The sequence below is a fragment of the Giraffa tippelskirchi genome, chromosome 13, assembly GCF_054371585.1.
Source record: "Giraffa tippelskirchi isolate mGirTip1 chromosome 13, T2T-mGirTip1v1.2.pri, whole genome shotgun sequence".
Classification (NCBI taxonomy): domain Eukaryota; kingdom Metazoa; phylum Chordata; class Mammalia; order Artiodactyla; family Giraffidae; genus Giraffa; species Giraffa tippelskirchi.
The window spans coordinates 119,001,021-119,019,361 of record NC_137287.1 but is presented as its reverse complement, the minus strand read 5'-3'; the positions used below and the strand labels follow the sequence as shown (position 1 = coordinate 119,019,361).

General features: G+C 46.2%; 1 protein-coding gene and 1 non-coding gene across 3 annotated transcripts; both read right to left on the bottom strand.

Annotated features, from left to right (window-relative positions):
* Positions 1-4,491: 4,491 nt before the first annotated feature.
* Positions 4,492-17,765, bottom strand: RNF114 (ring finger protein 114). 2 transcript variants are annotated; one of them, XM_081560266.1, is made up of 7 exons: positions 17,591-17,765; positions 17,059-17,244; positions 13,785-13,935; positions 11,676-11,782; positions 11,244-11,358; positions 7,665-7,772; positions 4,492-6,336 (listed from the first exon to the last, which is right to left on the bottom strand). In XM_081560266.1, exons 1-7 carry the CDS (start codon positions 17,734-17,736, stop codon positions 6,271-6,273), a joined length of 879 nt encoding a protein of 292 aa, XP_081416392.1. In that variant the 5' UTR covers positions 17,737-17,765; the 3' UTR covers positions 4,492-6,270. The 2 variants fall into 2 exon arrangements, with proteins under 2 accessions (XP_081416392.1, XP_081416393.1); XM_081560267.1 differs by lacking the exon at positions 17,059-17,244.
* On the bottom strand, positions 9,153-9,284 carry LOC145533594 (small nucleolar RNA SNORA70). The gene has a single exon (XR_014074183.1). It is a non-coding gene; the product is annotated as a small nucleolar RNA SNORA70 (small nucleolar RNA).
* Positions 17,766-18,341: the final 576 nt, after the last annotated feature.

Sequence of the window (18,341 nt, the reverse complement as noted above, 5' to 3'; positions counted from 1 at the left end):
TTCAATCTTTCCCAGCATCGAGGTTTTTTCCAACGAGTTGGCTCTTCACATCAGTTGGCCAAAACGCACTAAAATGGAGTTGAGAGGCCAGAAAGGGGAGCTCTCATGTATCTGTCACTAGAAGTCAATACAGACCCCAACAGGGATGTACTTTGCATCTGTGGTAGGAAGGGACACTATTTTACTACTGCCAGCAGGAAAAAGAAAGATTATCTCCTTACTTGTCAACAGCTTGGCCTTTGAGAGACTGTCACAATGCAGCCAATGACAAGGCACTGTCCTTCAAACTCCCAATTTCCTCCAATGGCCTTTTTGTTTATAATATCCCAACTTTCCTTTCTCCTCCATAAAAGTTTCCTCTCCTTTATTTTACTGGACTTGCATTGAGTTTGTCATCTGTGCATGTTCCAAGTTGAAATTCTTTGCTGTTACTGAATAAACTCATTTTATTGGTTAAAAACAACAACTGATTGTGTTATTGTTTTAGGTTAACAAAGTCAAACTGAAAACCAAAATACTCATCGATAAACAAAATAAAAGGTCCATCCTCACCAGGAGGGTCATGCAATCATTAAAAATAACACCACAATGACAGGAAAGATGTTGAGAGATAAATCATGGAGTGAAAAGTGCAGGTTATAATATATAGAGACAAGAAGTAAAGCATTCACCTATTTTAAGTTTCAACCAAAAATATGACCCAAGAACACATATTTCATTATTAAATGATCACTGATTGTCTGTGGGGTGGGATGAGGAGTGATTTCCACTTCCTTTTTTATATTTTTCTGCTTTACCTGTCTTGTGCTATTTTCTAAACAATAAGCACTATAGTTTTTTGTTTGTTTGTTTAAGGGGACCCTGGTGACTCACCAGTAAAGAATCTGCCTGTAATACAGGAGATGCTGGAGATGCAGGTTCAATCCCTGGGTCAGGAAGATCCCCTGGAGGAGGGCATGGCAACCCTCTCCAGTATTCTTGCCTGGAGAATCCCACAGACAGAGGAGCCTGGGGGGCTACAGTCCCTTGGGTCACAAACTGTCAGACACCACTGAAGCAACCGAGCACACATTAGTTTTTAACATCGTACATATTTGATCTTTATCATTTTATGTATTTATACACAGGGGCACACTATTTTTTTCTGAGCCATTTGAGAGCAACTTGGAACATCAGGTCCTTTACTTACATCATTTTTGGGCGGCTGCTCCACGTGGCAATCAGGACCCTAGTTCCCTGACCAGGGACTGAACCCATGCCCCATGCAGTGGGAGCAAGGAGTCTTGACCCCTGGACCACCAGGGAAGTCCCATCACGTCCTTTACTTCTAAACTCTTCCACGTCTATCTCCTAAGAACAAGGACATTCTCTTATGCGACTGTGGTGTTACTGTCAAAATCAGGAAACCTCACACTGATAAAATACCGTTACTTGTTCCACAATCCATATTCAAACATTAGCAATTGGTCCATGAACACCCTTTAGAGCAACCCCCATAACATCAAGGATCCAACCCGGGATCATGCAGCATTGCAGTTGGTTGCAGCCTCTCTAGTCTTCTTCAATCTTACCTTGACATTTTGGAAGGGGTGGAGCTGTTTCGTAGACTGTCTCCCAGTTTGGATGACTTGCCTGATGTTTCCTTACAACTGTCTGTGTCAGCTCAGTCATGTCTGACTCTGCGATTCCAAGGATCATAATCTGCCCGGCTCCTCTGTCCATGGAATTCTCCAGGCAAGATTACTGGAGTGGGTTGCCATTTCCTTCTCCAGGGGGTCTTCCTGATGCAGGGATCTAACCCGTGTCTCCTGCGTTGGTGGGCGATTCTTTACCACTAGTGCCACTTGGGAAGCCGTTCCTTACAATTAAACTTGAGTTGAATGTTTTTCTGTCGGGACTCTCGGAAGTGCTGCATTCTCTAGTGTGTCCCATCGAGTCACCCGTGATTTGTCCCATTATCAGTAATATTGATTCTGACCCCTTGGTAAAGGAGGAGTCTGCTAGGTTTCTCCACTGCAAAGTTACTAATTTTCAGTATTTACTTTTACTTATTTTGCTGCGCCGTCTTAGTTGCAGCACGTAAGATCTTTAGTTGCGGCATGTAAAGATCTTTACTTGTGGTATTTGAACTCTTAGCTGTGGCATGTGGGATCTGGTTCCCTGACCAGGGATCAAACCTGGGCCCCCTGCATTGGGAGTATGGAGTCTTAACCACTGGAGCACCAAGGAAGTCCCAAAGTTAGTAATTTTTCCTTTGTAAATAATTTGAGGGGTAATCATTTGAGACCAAACAGTCTAGATGATTTTTATAAGCAGAAAAGGTATCATTAAAGTCTTGCAACCTGTAAGAACTGAGCTTGCCCACCCAATTCTAACCATCAATGGAGTGGCTGCCCTACCCCGGCTATTATACAATAGATGTGTTGTAAGACTAGCCCGTCTTACAAGATAGAATTTCCTACACTATCCTAAGGATGGCTTCCCTGGTGGCTCAGACGGTAAAGAATCCGCCTGCAATGCGGGAGACCCAGGTTTGATCCCTGGGTCGGGAAGATCCCCTGGAGAAGGAAATGGCAACCCACTCCAGTATTCTTGCCTAGGAAACACCATGGATGGAGCAGCCTGGCAGGCTATAGTCCATGGGGTCGCAAAGAGTTGCACAGGCCTGAGCCTAAGGATGCACTTTACCTGAGGCTCTTTTTAAAAGATAGATACCTAAGCCCCACCCACATCTGCCAATCAGAATCTGGTAAGAGAGAAGCCTGAGAATCTATCGTGTAGCAAATGCCTCCCATGTAATTCATGTCTTGGGGGCAAGTTTGGGAAACACTTCACTTAATAGTAGTGTTTAGTCATTAGACATTTACGGGTGAGGCTGAGCACTGGATGGTCTCAGGAATGAAGAGGAAAACAGTAGTGGCATTGCTGTTGCTGTTTAGTTGCTAAGTCAGACTCTTCTGCAACCCCATGGTACAACTCCAGAGACCCACCAGGCTCCTCTGACCATGGGGTTATCTCAGCAAAAGTGCTGGAGTGGGGAGCCATTTCCTCTCCCAGGGGATCTTCTCGACTCAGGGATGGAACCTGAGTCTCCTGCACTGACAGGCGCATTCCTTACCACTGAGCCACCTGAGAAGCTGCTCTGCTGTACCACGGAGTGTAAATTACCCTTCCCAGCCTCCACTCCATCATCTGTGTAATGGAATGCTATCAGCACCCCTCCTGCAGGGCTGGAAGAGGATTCAATGAGGTTGACTTTTCTGGAGTATCCTGAATGCCTGGTTTTGGTCACCTTTTGGGAGCTAAAAGAGGGAGGATTAAATAAAAATTATTTGAGGGATGTCAGGAACCCGGGATGAGGATTATCCACTGCCATTATCCCTATTCTCACAAGGCCCAACTGAGCCCTCACATGGGACATTCAGCAGGTACTGTGGATACTGAGGGCATCCAAGGACGACATCGAGGGCGTGGGCAGGGCAGGTCCCCACCAGCTTCTTTCAGGCTCCTTTTAACCACCCAAATTCTGAGCTGGAGTCACCACAGAAAAGGAAGCCCCATCATAAAAGGGCTCCCTTTAAATTCTAGGACTATTTATGGAGTCTACTTGCAGCTAAGCATGGAGGACAGTGGCGCACCGGACAGGCCTGGTCCTTGCCCTCTAGAGCTTCATGAGGGAGACAGCCATTAAAACAAGTAACAGCACAAATGATAATTTAATGAGGTATGAGCTTCCCAGCAAATAGATGTTCAGAATGTTTATTCTGATAATATACATTCAGTAGAGCTCCCAGACTTAATGGGTAAAAACACAAGTGTGGAAGTGTTAGTCACTCAGTCATGTCCGACTCTTGGCAACCCCATGGACCATTGCTCACCAGGCTCCTTGTCCACAGGATTCTCCAGGCAAGAATACTGGAGTGGGTTGCCATGCCCTCCTCCAGGGGATCTTCCCGATCCAGGAATGGAACCCAGGTCTCCTGCACAGCAGGCACCTTCTTTACACCTGAGCCACCAGTGAAACCACACACGCAGAAAGATCCTACTAAATCTATTTAACTCAGAAGGAGAGGTACTTTCCAGATGTCTCACAGCCAGAGGCAGAGTGCAGAACTGAAACAGGCCCAAGACCTCAGATCTTCACGTGTGTAACCCACCACTGCGATGTTTTAGGGCTGTTGTTATGGCGTCTGAAGTCTTGTTTCATGGGACAGGGTCACTTCTTGCCTCACTGGAGCTCCCAAACGTGTGTGTCTGTGGTGGAGGACGGTGGGGACAGGGGTGACAGGGAGGTGGGTCTGTTCTCGAGAAGACAGGCCCAGTAAGGCCAGCTGGTGAAGGGTCAGAGCTGAGATCAGAGCCAGATTGGACTCACTCGTGACAGACACGAACTTCCCCTTAAAAAGCACAGCAGTCTTCTGGAGGCTCCCCAAGCCCAGACTTCAGCAAACTGAGGTTAATAAAAACAGGCTACCAGTTACAGGGCACCAGTTGAATAAATCATGAGGTTTATTTGTATTTCACTTTAAAAGCCAGAACATAACAAACATCACTTTCTGGAAAGTCATCTTATTAGAAATACATGAAGTGCACTTAATACAATGAAATCCGTCTCTTGGTACCACCGTGAGACCACCATCAGGTTCTGTCAAATGAAGGTTTTGTTAAATTTCCCTCTGAACTTAGGCTGAGATGATCTCAATTCAGGGGGGTCAGAGTGAACTTTTTCCAGAAACTACAGTGAAGAAGCTGTAACAACACCTGGCCCCTCCCAAGCAACAGCACATTAGAAAAAGTTCCTTTGCCCCCACAGGACCCCGTCCCTGCTGGTTCCTGAGCAGTGCGATCTCAGTGGCAGGGAGGGCGAGGCCCACAGCAGCAGTGTCCAGGCCCAGAGCCCTGGGTCTTCTGCAACTTCAGCCACTGACCAGCAGAAATATCCCTGTTCAGACAGGAGGTCTAACAGGGAAAAATGAACCTAAATAGGAGGCCTTCTGGTCTACCAGAGGCTCTGCTCCTCCAGATGACACAGCCCATGGCCTTATTTATTACCATTGGTGAAACAAGGGGAACTTCAAGCTTCTTGAGCTGTTAGCAAAGCAAGTTTCTGGCAGACAGTTTCCATGACCAACTGCTCCCAGGAGGTGTGCTGTGCCTCCTGAGCTGCGGGTCTCGTCAGAGACAGCAGGTGGGGAGGGTGGACTTCCCCTAAGCCCTCCGCCTCAAAAGGCGGGTCTCCGCACACTGATTTATGTGTTGAAACCAGTTTTATAAGGAAAAGTTTGTGATAGGAAAGCCACACTCAGTTTAATCTAAATTGCCAAATAAAAGACGAAAGAACTAGTACCCACTGGGGCCCCAGCACTTCTTACTCATCTGAGGACTCCTCTTTGTGCTTCGAGGACAAGAACATAAGCAGGTTCCCAAATAGAGAGGCAAGCATAAACAAGTCATTGGAAAATAACTCATTAGTTTGAAAAAAATCAGAACCCAAAGCTGTGGCCCTCCCACCTCACTTAAGTTGACCCTTCTCCTCGCTTAGAAATAAATGGAGTTTAAGTTTCCTAAGTCAGAAACACTTATTTTCACTAAAAATATGTGGTTACACCTTACCCTAAAAAGGCACCATGCAGGCATTTAAGGTTGAACCAGTTAATCCTAAGGGTGTGCAGGAATGGTAGGAAAACAGCACTTGTCAAAACTTCCAGCATCAGACCACGCTAAGCTCAGAACATTCACTCCAACGGGACTTGTGAAATGTTTGCCATGAGGTAACTCCAGCTTCCGGCAGCTGCTGCCAACGACCAACAAACGGGAACTCGCACAGCACAGAGCAGCTCCATCACCCATGAGACGCATTATTGCCGGAGCTCACATACCGCAGGGGCAAGGAGGAGACACTTGTCTCATTTGTGCTATTCGTGACCCAGAAAAGGTCCTGGCTGGCTCGGAGGACCTGAGAGATCAACACAGGACAGGAGGCGCAAGCGTGAAACACGGACAGGTGGAGAAGCTGGGTTCCCTTCCAAAGAGGAGACAGAGGCTCCGCCAAGTGGCTGAGGAGCAATAAAAGACCAGACACGTGACACACAGGTGACCGGAGCCCAAAGGAAAGGCGGGCTCTGAACAGGGGACCCGCTCCCTGTGTGCAGTGACCTGCCCAACACCAGGCCCACTTCCGGTTCTGCTGTACACTTTAGGTGGGTGAGTCCTGTGTTTCACACAGAAACGTAACCGAAGCCGGGGCACAAAAGCCCCAGCCGAGCCCGCTCACTGGTCGATGATGGAGCGCTGCAGCACCTGGTTTATCATGTCTTCCTCATCCACGTCGTAATCCTGCGAACAACACAGACGCTCAGCAACTGTGTGCCGCTGAGAGGACTCACTTTGGGTCGGAGAAGTAGGGCATCTGAGCAGAGCTCTGGAGAAGGGCAGGGCCCAGCTGCACGGTCTGCGATGCCAGCTGCCTGACTCTGGGAAACGGTTTGATTTTCATGCCTCAGCTGCCTCACCCTGACCGTGAATATGCCCACGGCTCCCTCAGACAGGCGGGCACCTACATGAAGCCTGGCACAGACCAGGTGCTCAGAGCTAGAGTGCCCGGGGTGAAAACAGCCTCTTTGATTCAATGAGGCAAAGCTACCTACTTAGGCTTGACTTGGTAACTGTATTCATCTTTAACAAAAAGATGGTAATTTTGAAGTCTGAATTTCAGATATTCTTATTAGGATAAGAATAAATTACTCCTTAGGACAACTCAGAAAGAGTCATGCCTTCCCTCTTAGGTCCTGAAACACAGCCATCGAGACTGAATGCTACTCTCAAATCCTAACTTGGCACCTATATATGTAAATAAAAGGTTTACTTGAGACAACTGGCTGGATTTATCTGTCACCATGATGCCAAGACAACAGTGTGCCCTTCAAAACCAGTCAGCTCCAGGGAAAGGATGGAAACTTGATGACCACGTTTGGCTAGTTTTTTTTTTTTTTTTAATTTTTTAAAAATTAAATTACTTGGCTCCACTGGGTCTTCGTTATGGCACACAGACTCCTCAGCTGCGGCATGAGGGATCCGATTCCCTGAACAGGGATTAAACCCAGGCCCCCTGCAGTGGTAGCATGGGGTCTTAGTCACTGGACCCCCAGGGAAGTCCCAGTGTTTGATTTACCCTGAGTACTTTAAGAAATAAATACGGGACACTTCACATGAAATTCTGCATTTCCAGCTTCTTGGTGTTAGGGCAAGAAGGAACCTGGCAACACAGTGCCTGGCTCCTCCCCAATCAGCTGGATTTGCTGGCAGCATTATGAGTCTATACACTGTCCAGCCTGTAACTCCCTAGGAGAATCACTTCCATGACTTGCCTGGACCCATGGGCTTCTGAGCTTAAGCATCGCAAACCAGGTTCTGTAACAGCTAGAAGCCACATATGAAAGAAAGTGGACAAAAATTTTTGGAAAACAGAAAAGGAAGCTCACTCTGCCTCAGTCTCGATGGCTGGCCAGTTCACCTTCTTAAATGCCACAGAGCTGTCATTCCAGGGAGCCCATCACATCAGTGACAAAACCCCCCTGGGGGCCTGCAGCTCTCCGGGGGAGAGGAGGGAGGGAGCCGTGCAGCCCGCTGGGTGGGAGGAATCAGAGCCTGGGCTGCAGACTCACCACAAAGGTGTCGTAGGAGAACTGGTGCCGGCGCTGGAGGTGCTCGATGAAGTTGGCGCTGCGGTAGTTGGGGTCTCCCCAGGGCATCGAGGCACATATGGGACACACCTTCCGGCAAAGAGGCACAGTGTTAGGGACTAGTGTGGGTGCTTGGCTCCTGAGCAGACATCAGCCCTCTGTGGACTGTGTCCAGTCACCTTTCTTCCAGGACCACTTTCCTGACTCCCGGCCCAGCACCTGGTCACACCTTCAAGGGCACATTCATCATCAGTCTCCTCCTGAGGAACACGCAGGGCAGGGTGTGGGTGGTGGGTAAAGGCTTCAACCACGATACTACCCATTTATCCTCCTACTAAGGAGAGGACAGGGTGTCAGCAGGTCAGACCAGGAGGGGCCCAGACAGCGCCTTCCAACCCAGTGTGCAAAATGATGATAAAAGCACAAAGAAACCAAGGAAATGACCGGTGAGCAAAGTCCCAAGGAAGTAACACAGTCTTACGTGCTATTTTTATAAAGTAAATGCTCAGATGAAGGGGCTCAGGGTGAAAAGCCTTCACACAAGAGGCTGATTCTGGCTTTGTAGAGTCGGAGGTATTGGAAAGACAAAGAGTACATGGCAAATAGCCGATAGTGGCTAGAACGGAAAATTCCTGGAGAGAGGCAGAGAGGAGTGGGAAGTGGGAGAACCAGGCATAAGTGGTCTGGATTGGCAACGGCACATCACCATTTACTTTACAAGGAAGATATGGTGACAAAGAGGGTGACATGAGAAGAATGTGAAACGATGGGCGACTCCTCAAGTGGAACAGCTGGTGCTGCGGACCCGAGTCTGAGGAGATTTTCAACGGGAAGGGCTCAGACATGGACCGTTCATTTCTGCAGAAGGAAGGCAGAATGGGGAGGGGCAAGGGCTTTAAAGAGATAAAGTAATCAGAGGGATTTCAGGAAGCTAAAGGACAGGGGAAAAGGAGAGAAAATTAAGCTGTAGTATCAGATACCACAGAATAGTTTAGCAATACCTATCAAGACTGTGAATATACTTAACCTTTGACCAAATTAATCCATATCTAAGACTTTACTAAGAATATTTTTTTTGGTCAGGAGTAGAATTTACTGATGGCCTTGACTGAGGAAGGGACAAGGCCTTGTCCAGGGGGCCATGATTAGGGATGAAGCTGACCCCAGAGCCATCTGGGATGGGCCCACTTTTCAGCCCCCAGGTTTTCAAATTCATTTGCATTAAACCTAGCAAATCCCTACTTCTTGAAGATATGGATCTTCTGGTGGCCAGGGGAACTTGAACTTGGCCTTGAAAAGGGCCTCAATCATATGATCCTTGTTCAGCAGCTTGGTGTGGATGGACATTATGACTTGACCAATGTGGACCCTGGCCACTGTGTCTTGGGGCTTTCCAAAGGCACCCTGCATACCTGTCTGGAGCCTAGCATGGGGACAGCATGAGGCCAGACAGGAATGTCCATGGAAAATGCCTGTCTCCAAGGTCCCTTAGGGCAACCCATCCAGGCAACAAGCTGCACACAATACCAAGGAGGATGCTGTCTGTGGTCACTGCACGCCAGGGCCCGGAGAAAGGAGCATAGTTGGCTTAACTGGCGGCAGTTCAAGACTCTACTTCACAGACATACAAAAATACAGGCGAAGGTATGTCAAAATCCATGGCAGTCTTTTCAAACGCACCATGAAAAACTTCAGAACTATAGGAAATAATAATTTAATAAACTATTCCTTATCCCCAATGCCTATATTTAAGTTTGGCACAGTTACTTCAGCAATAAATGAAGCATTTAAAAATAAGATACAAGTCACCCTTAACTCTTTCACAACAGTCCTAAAAATGTGTTTCCCTTTACAAATACAATATTACTTATTATCTCACCCATCAATTAACTATTTTTTAGTAGCAATTAATATCTAGTCCTTAAATTTTTAGATACTGTCAGAAGTAACCGTGACATTTATCAATAAGGGACCAGTTAAATCATGGTACAGACCAGTAATGGAAAACGGGCAGCTCATTAAAAAAGAATCTGATCCACATGTACTGATGTGAAACCAATGTCAGCAAAGCTGGTTACAGTGTGCAGAATGCGCTTCACTGGCATCAAAAGGGGGACAAGAAAGGAGGACATGCATGACTCATACTTCCGATCCAAAGCTAGAATGTCCCTGGGTGACACAATGTATACTTTCCAGAGTGAGCACTACTCAGAGGCCAATGGGCAGCCCACAGAGGTGCCTCTGATGCCGTGAAGATAGAACTGGTTTAAGTGCCACGATACTGGGTTCCAGTACTGGTTTTGCATTAACCAGCTTCATCCACTTAGCGTGGGCAGCATTTGTAGGCTTCCAGAAATGAGTGCAGGGAAGATGGTAGCAGGAAATGAATGAAAGTATCTCTGTCATTTAACATCCGTTTTAGTTTTCATAATTAGCAACATAGTTGAGTTTACCTGGCTAACTTTAAATGGAAATGGGTAGTGGGAGCAGGCGGCGGCAGCTGTGTCTCTGTGTCTAAGCTCACTTGCTCTTTCAATCAGTAATTAGTTATTAAGAACTGTAATTAAAACATCTTGAAGCAGTAGCCGAAAACTTGGCTTTGGGGTGTAAGATAAATGGGAGAATAGAAATGAAACTAGAGAGAAAGTTGTATTAAGACCCCGTCTGTCAATCATATTAAGAGGGTAGGGTAACACTGTTGAGATGGACCAAATTCGAACTTTTCTTTTTTTTTTAAGAAAACCACGTCAGCCTTGATATTTAAATTAAATGTCAAAGACTGATAAGCACTTTCCTAATACTTTCATCTAAATTCTCTTTCTCCACAACTATGAAGAATCTATTCAAATGGAAAACAGCAACTTTATGTAGAAACTTGGCAGACACCAGGAGATCCAAATGAACATTACCAACAATGGGAGCAACAGACGTCACTTGACTCCCCTGATGTGTACGCAGAGGATAGAGCATTTGCAAGGATAGAGCATTTGCGTATGTAATCATGAAGAAACAGACAAACCCAAATTGAAGGACAAGCTACAAAGCAAGTGGCCCACCCTCTGTAAAAAATGTCAAGGTCATGAAAGAAAGAAAAACTGAGGACTACAGGGACTTAACATTCAAATATAACACAGATCCAGGATCTGCGGGCTAGGGAAAATTGCCTGGAAGGACATTTCAACTGTTAAAATTTAAACATGAATTGCAGATCAGGTATTAGCTTGCATCAATGTGACAATTCCTGAGTGTGAAAATTAAAACACACAAAAAATGTGGTTTTCTAAGAAGATATACTTCTTCCTAGGAGATACATGCTAAAGTATTTAGGGGCAAAGGGTCATGGTAACTGTAACCTACTCTCAAATACTAGCACAAAATATGTATACAGAATATGGTTAAGAGAATATGGTAAAATCTTAATCTGTGAGTCCAGGTGAAGGGTACATTAGAGTTCATTACTAATCCTGTAACTTTTTGTAAAGTCTGACTTTTCCCTCATAAAAATTTAAACAATAAAACCCACAAAACAAAACAAAACAAAAAAACTCAAGTTTCTCTTACCACAGCTTTGGTATCCGTGCTATGGGATAACTTGCAGTGTTCCACAAGTCCTTCTTGATCAAAATTCTTCTCAGGACAGTAAGGACAAGGAAAAGTATAACGGTTTGGGACACTTCTGGAAGATGAAAGGCAGGAAAGAAGAAGAAACTTCTCTGTGAGTACCTTTCCACATAATTTCAACCACTGCCCCCTCCCCAAAGGAGCAAAGTTCACTCCATGTGTTAGGACAGGGATTCTGGTGATCACTTCTGAGTCAGGTCAAATGTTTTGAAAGTAACAGTCTAGCCAGCATTTGAAGTAAGCATGCGAGTCCTCCATAACCACCTCAAAACAAAACCTTATACCAGCTTTAGCCAGTGTAACAAGTACACCTCTGCTTTCCAAAACTCATGCAGACAGACATCCACCGAAGAAAGTGACAGAACCATCTACCTTGGCTGAAGAGACGCGTCCTTGGTGGTGGCCTTCACACCTTCCATGATGTAATTCTGGTATTTGGAACAGGTAGCCACATGTGCCCGGATCTTGGACAGGAAGAACTTAGGTGGGAAGAATCAGAGCCCACAAGTTAGCTGGGATCTTGTACCCAATCCAACATAGTCCCAAAGCAAAGGCAAGATGTAAGCTAGACCTATACAGCCCTGGTGAGGCAAAGAACCTCATGAGACTCCTAGCTCCACTGAAGGGATTGAAACTCTGACTTTTTTTGCAGGGTTTCTATTAGTATCAAGGTTGATGTTTTACTTGAGCAAACCAGGATATCTGCTTTCACTCTAAAATCACTCTCAGAGAGGTTTGTTTTATTCACGATATGCTCTCTGCTCACAGAGACACTCCAAACCCAGTGAAGTGTCTAAAGTTTTCTACCCCAGCACTTAAACTAGTCTCCTTTCAGCATACCAAAAACCATATTCCATTACAAGTGCAGCAGAGAAAAGTGATGATTTACATAAAAGGGATAAAGGCCAGTAATCCTAGTTAAACAATAATATTCTGTCACTAGTTGTGAAAAATGAACCTCTTACCACCACCACCCCCAATCAGATTCTGAATTCTACTTCATTAATAAAATCTAGTCTTTGAAAGACAGAAAGACAAAAGAAAGCCCAGAGTAGAGTGTTTCATCATAGGTGTTCTAAAAAGAAAGAAAAAATTTAAGGAATGAAAAATGAGGTAAAGGGAAGATAAACATTTTTGGAGGTAGAATACATTTGGAGATATAATACAATATAATCACTAATCTTTAAAATGAAAATCAAAAGCATACAAAATTTTTTTTAAAGAAAGAAGTAACAGGAAATTTTACTTCAATATCTTGAGGAGTTTCTAAATCAAAAGAAACTGGAAGGAAAAATATGTTTTAGTAGTTGCGCTCTGGCTTACCATGATGCTTCTGTCTGTCTTATCTCCAGCTAAAGAACTTGACTTCAAGCTGCCAGTCAAAGAGCTTCCAGTTAAAGGGGATGGGAAATAGCTCTATTCAGAACTGCAGCCACTGGGTACCCCTAGCGCTAAATCACTCTGAAAGGAGGAAATGGTAAAGGGACATCCAGTCTATGGCTGTTCACACTAAGGTGTTAAAGTAATGAAACTGACATGCAAGGATGTCCGATAAAGTCATGAAGTGAAAAAAATGTTTCAAAAGTGAAAAGAAGTTGTAGAAATATATATTATAGTAGGATCCTATTTTGTAAAAATCCTACATCTGTGTTTGTATAAAACCCACACCTGTGTTTGTCAGAGAGCAGGAAAATGTTTTGCAGCCTTCTAAATCGAAGTATTTTTAAAGAGGTAATCTCTGGAGTGGGGAACAAGCCTCCATTAATTTATATTTTTGCGCTGTCTGGAATTAATGAAATCAGTTATTTAAAACCCAATAATTTTGTATATATCTCTTTTGAAAATAAAACGATAGTATTTCTCCTGTGCAGTTGTAATAGATTTTAAAATAAATATTCTTGACTCTAATATGGTCATACAAGAAAAGAACATGGATGCATTTCAAATGCTGGATATTGCTATTATCAAATGTCTTCATACTGACCTTTGTACTACAATTACTCCTTGCCAAGTGCCAAAAGCTGAACAAGTTTGACGTCCGTAGTAAAATACATCACAAAATTTCCCCTCAAACTCACTGCAGCAGATAACTTTGAGTCAGACTTTTTTTTTTTGAGTCACTGATTTCATTTTATATTTAAAAAAATGGAGAAATATCATTCTGTCATATTCTAATTAAATTTGCATATGCTGCTTTGGGAAAAATGGGTCTTTTACAGAAAAAAACTGGGATAACTGATTTCTATGGCTTTCAAAGCTAAGCTATGTAATATGCTAAACCAATTCTTTAAAAGAAAAAAAACCACACAACCAATCAGGTTACCAAAATGCAACAGCACGGCCACTGCCACAGACAGCCAGCATGCACATGTGCTGTCAGTCACTCAGTGACACTCTAAGTTCAGAGACAAGGTGGCAACAGCTCTATGTTTTACCCATCTTACAGAAAGACACTGACTCCTCCGTTTCACTTCCACATACATTTTTACGGCAGCCATGGCAAGAAGTCTCTGTGCTCTCAATCTGCCGCTCGAGCTCCACGGCTCGGACGCCAGGTGCCAGAGTGCTGCGACACACCCCACAGACAGGTTTCTTCGGCTTCAGACATTCCTGCAGGCATGCAGAGCAAAAGCTAGAACAAGACATACAGAGAACCTGCGTCATGCATCGTGGAGACAAGACAACAAAAATGGATAAACTTTTCAAAATGACATCAATGGATAATGAATTTAAAACTACTCGCTCCCTGCTCGATTCAGTCCTTCTGGGCAAGAAAAATGGCAGTTAGGGTAGGGAGAGGCGGGCAGTGTTCCTTGCAAAGAACACACAGGTCCAACGACAGAAATAAACGCAAACTACCATGACACATGGCAGAAGGTGCTATGGCAGTCTTCAGTCCTTAGCCCTGGCCACTGAGGGATCTTGCTGGGGTTTCCTGAACTTCAGTCCTGAACTTCTGTGGAGACTGCAGTACCTACCTCTAGAATTTAGGGAGGATGGAGTACGTATAGTGGACTCTTAGGACAGTGTCTAGCACATATGAAATGCACCATAAGCAGGAGCAGCCATCAACAGAGGTGAATGCAAAGCACTATGGAAACACAGAGAGCAGCCAGCTGTAACCCGAGAAAGACAGCAGTGGTTAGACTTCAGACAGCATACACGAAAGAGCCTTAGAAGAGTCCAGAGGTGGAGGACGGGAAGAGTATTCCAGGACCTTACACCTCTATTTCCTTACATGCATCATGCATGTTTACCACTCTGCCTCATAAGCCCCAGGTACTTCAAGGTATCAACCAAACCAAAATCAAGTTTTAGAAAAATAATTCTGGGATTAGCATGGACAAGAGTTGTCAGTTTTCTTTTTTTTTAAGATGAGAAAAGAAACCAAATAGATGTCCCAAGGCAAGAGATCATGAGGGCCTGACTGAGGCAATGAAGAATTCAGGAAATGATTCGGGGGTGGATTTAGGAGGACTTGGCAATTTACTGAATTTGGAAAAGAAAAGAAGTTAAAGATGACCAACTTTTTGTACATCTGAAGCCTAAACAGGTGGTAATACTGAGATAAGGTACAGAGAAAGAAGGAATAATGAGGCATGAAAGTACCCTAGCTGCACTTGCAACCTCAGAGATCTAAGGCAAGGTAACAAAATCTGCCAGGAAGAACTCTGGATATGTAATCAAAGGTAATCTGCATTTTTTTTTTTTTAACTGTCTCTAAAAATTTTCTCCCTTTTTCTCATTCAGCTAGGCATTAATGCTGCTGTTTTTAGCTGTGACTCAGAGATCAATGTTCACAAGCCACTCTGTGCCTGTCATGCCTAACAAACAAGCTTGCTTTTAAACGGCCCCTGTATCTTGGACGGGCTTCCCTGGTGGCTCAGCAGTAAAGAATTTGCCTGCCAATCCAGGAGACACAGGTTTGATCCCTGTGTTGGGAAGATCACCTAGGGAAGGAAATGGCAACTCACTCCAGTATTCTTGCCTGGGAAATCCCATGGACAGAGGAGCAAGGCGGGCTACAGTCTATATGGTTGCAGAGTCGGACATGACTTATCGAGTAAACAATGTTGGTCTGGCTTTCAGTTTTCATTTCCTACTGATGGGCCTTTTTCAGCCTTCTAGATGCCCCACCCTTCCTGTTATAATGCTCCGTAGACAAGTCCTTCTCTTGGGCACCCAGTCACCTGCCAGTCTCCAGCTGAACTCCACTAACGTGGAGAGGGATATAAAATTTAGAGCTTGAAATCAAGTTTTATAAGAACTCAATGCCCCGTGCAGCTAGAGCTGCAGTGATGCTGTTTTCAAGCACAACAGCTAGCAAAAATCAACCAAGCAGAGCAAAACGCACTCGGTGGGAGCTAAGTGAGATGTGGGGGCCCTCACAGAGATCCCGCCATCTGTTTTCAATCAGCATCGAACTGATGGACACGTGGAGCTAGTATGGCAAGTACAGAAAAGAGCCAAGGTTTGAATATCGGTACTGCCCCTTGACCTCGGAAAGGTCCACCTGGCTCAAGGAAACCTCAAATTTTGCTGGTCTTTAGTTGGTAAACTGTGCTGGGTCAAGCCTCTTTATAAGTGTTAAATGTAAATCCAATCCACTGAAGTAATCCAAAATTAGGTAAACCTAATGAGGGCTGATTCACAGAAAAAAAGGATTCAACTTGAAAGCTCCCTAGGCGCCACCTCAACTCTCACAAAGTGTGCTTTCACCAGTTTCTTAGTTTATGCGGCCTTGACCCCCACTCACACAGGCTTTATCTCCGTAATACCTTCCCAGTGCACAATGAGTCTGACTAACAAGAGTCTGAACACTGCTAGTACTTATGTATCATCAATTCAGTAGACTGTGACCTCTGAGGGCAGAATTGTCTTGTTTCTTAGGATGTTCCTCAATCTGGCACACAGTGTGTATACAAATATTTTTAGCTAGTTGAATATAAGATTGGAAGATAGTTGCTCAGACACTACATTGGGCACTTGGGACAGAAAGAGGTGCAAAACACTGCCCTCATGAGCCCTAAGTTTTGCTCTCTGAAAGGCAGGAGTCCCCCGGAGAGAAGCAGGGAGGTAACTGAAAAGGGAGGTTACTAGAACTGGGCCTTGAAGTCTGGAAAGGGTTTGGGGTGGTAACTGGGGAGGGGCTGAAGGGACAAGAAGACTTCCAGGCTAACCGAACTGCAAGCAGGAACAGCATGAAGCTGGAAAGAGCTTGGTGTCCTTGTAGAAGCAAAAAGGCGTCAGGGTGGCTGAGGAGCCCTTGCCGGGTGCCCGCGGTTCTCTGGGCTGGCAAAGAGACACCTGCGGTCCATCAGGGGAGAGTAGACAATGGTGAGCCGGCCCTGAGGGAGCCTTGGTGCCCTCACCTGCAAAATGGCTGCCACGTCTCTCCCCCTGCAGGACTGCTTCAGGGACAAGAACGCCCAGCAGGTGTCTGCTGTGCCTCGTGACCAACGGAGGGGTCCTATCACCAACCCCAAGCGATGCCCACGGTGATAAGCACTGGGGGACGCCACAGAGCAAAATCCAACCCCCAGCAGCAAGAGGCGGGCAGCCACACTTTTCTACAATTCTTTCCACTCAGCCGTTTTGCGGGTCTGATGGAGCAAGGCTTCCATTCAAATCTGGCCAACTCTCAAAGCCCACCCCAGAGCCTGTTAGTGGACATTCTCACACAAGCTCCTTTCGTCCTCATAAGCAGTCTATCAGCAGCATGGAGGCTCTGAATTTCAAACACAGCGCAACAAACCTCGTACGCCTGAGGGAATGCGGACAACCGCTACCTGCCGGCTCCCGACCTCTTTCCCCGTGAAGGGCAGACGGGTCAGGTCTACTTCCGGACTCCCCCTTTGTCCTTTTGGTCCAGCCTAGCGTTTCTTCAACTTCCGAGCACATCGGAACTGCCGGGCAGAGCCGGACACAGGACACGGTATACCTGAGGGGCCACAGGCAGCCTGTTCACGGGGACCGGCGGGCCTCGGGCTCCACCAACGCCCCAGCAGGGTGCCACTCCGCCATCACGCGTGGGAGGGGGCCCGGGACACAGCGGGCGCTCAGCGGAAGAGCCGGACGCTGCGGAGGAAGCAGGGCGGCAGACAAGAGCGCCCCGCCGACGTCCACGGGCCCCAGGAACCCCGCGGAGACGCGCCTCAAGGCCAGTCCTCCCGCTCCCGCCCGGAGACCCTTCCTGCTGGGGCCTCACTCCTCAGCTCCATTTTCCTCCCAGTCAGGAGAACCCCCTCCCCACCAGCACCCCGATCGGGCCCCAACCCGCCACTTACACGTGTCCGCAGGGCACCTGCACCGGCTTCTCGTACACCTCCAGGCACACGGGACACGTGAAGCGGCTCAGGGGGTCGGCCTCCGCCGCGGGACCTGCCAGCTGCGCACCACCATCACGGGCCTGGGCCTGCGCCTGCGCCGCCATCTTGCCGCCGCGGAGCGCCGCGCCTCAGCGGCCGAGGAGGAGGCCGAGGAGCCGGAGCGAGAGCGGTGAGAGGCGCTCGGGGCGTGGCTTATGGAACGTGTGGTGGGCTGGGGGCGGGGCTAGCGGGCGGGCCACGCCTCCCGGCCCCTCAGACACTAGGGGAAAATGCCGACCTGGATCCAGAGACTGGTATGAGTGGAGGAGAGTTTGTGCTTCAGCTACTTTTGCCCAAAGTTTAAATGGTTGTTACTATTACTTAATATTTACTTATGCACTATTCCTTAACCTTTCTCTTCAGTCGAATTTCAGCAAATAAATTTTACAGGGAGATTTGATATCACTCCCAAGCTACAAATAGAAAATCAACATCACTTATTTACTCAAGGCACGGGAAAAAAATATAATAGAAATACAGTCTTATGAATTCGTGCCGGATACTGTTGACGCAGAAAAGGGAGATTAAGCATGATTAGAGAGGTGTTGAAGACAGGCTATCACCACGTGGAGACTTCTAGTGAAAGCAGAATTAATAAAATTATTTAATATTGTCTTCACATGCCTCCTAGCCATGGGGTCCAACTCCAGCCCTGTAGAAGATGGGGAGC

Excerpts from the sequence above, each read along its gene's own strand:
- RNF114 (XM_081560266.1), bottom strand. The coding sequence starts at position 17,736 with ATGGCGGCGCAGGCGCAGGCCCAGGCCCGTGATGGTGGTGCGCAGCTG. Across the intron at positions 13,936-17,058 it reads CATTCCCTCAGGCGTACGAG|CTTTTGCTCTGCATGCCTGC; the intron begins GTTTGTTGCGCT and ends GTCTTGTTCTAG. Across the intron at positions 6,337-7,664 it reads TCTCCTACGACACCTTTGTG|GATTACGACGTGGATGAGGA; the intron begins GTGAGTCTGCAG and ends TGTTGTTCGCAG.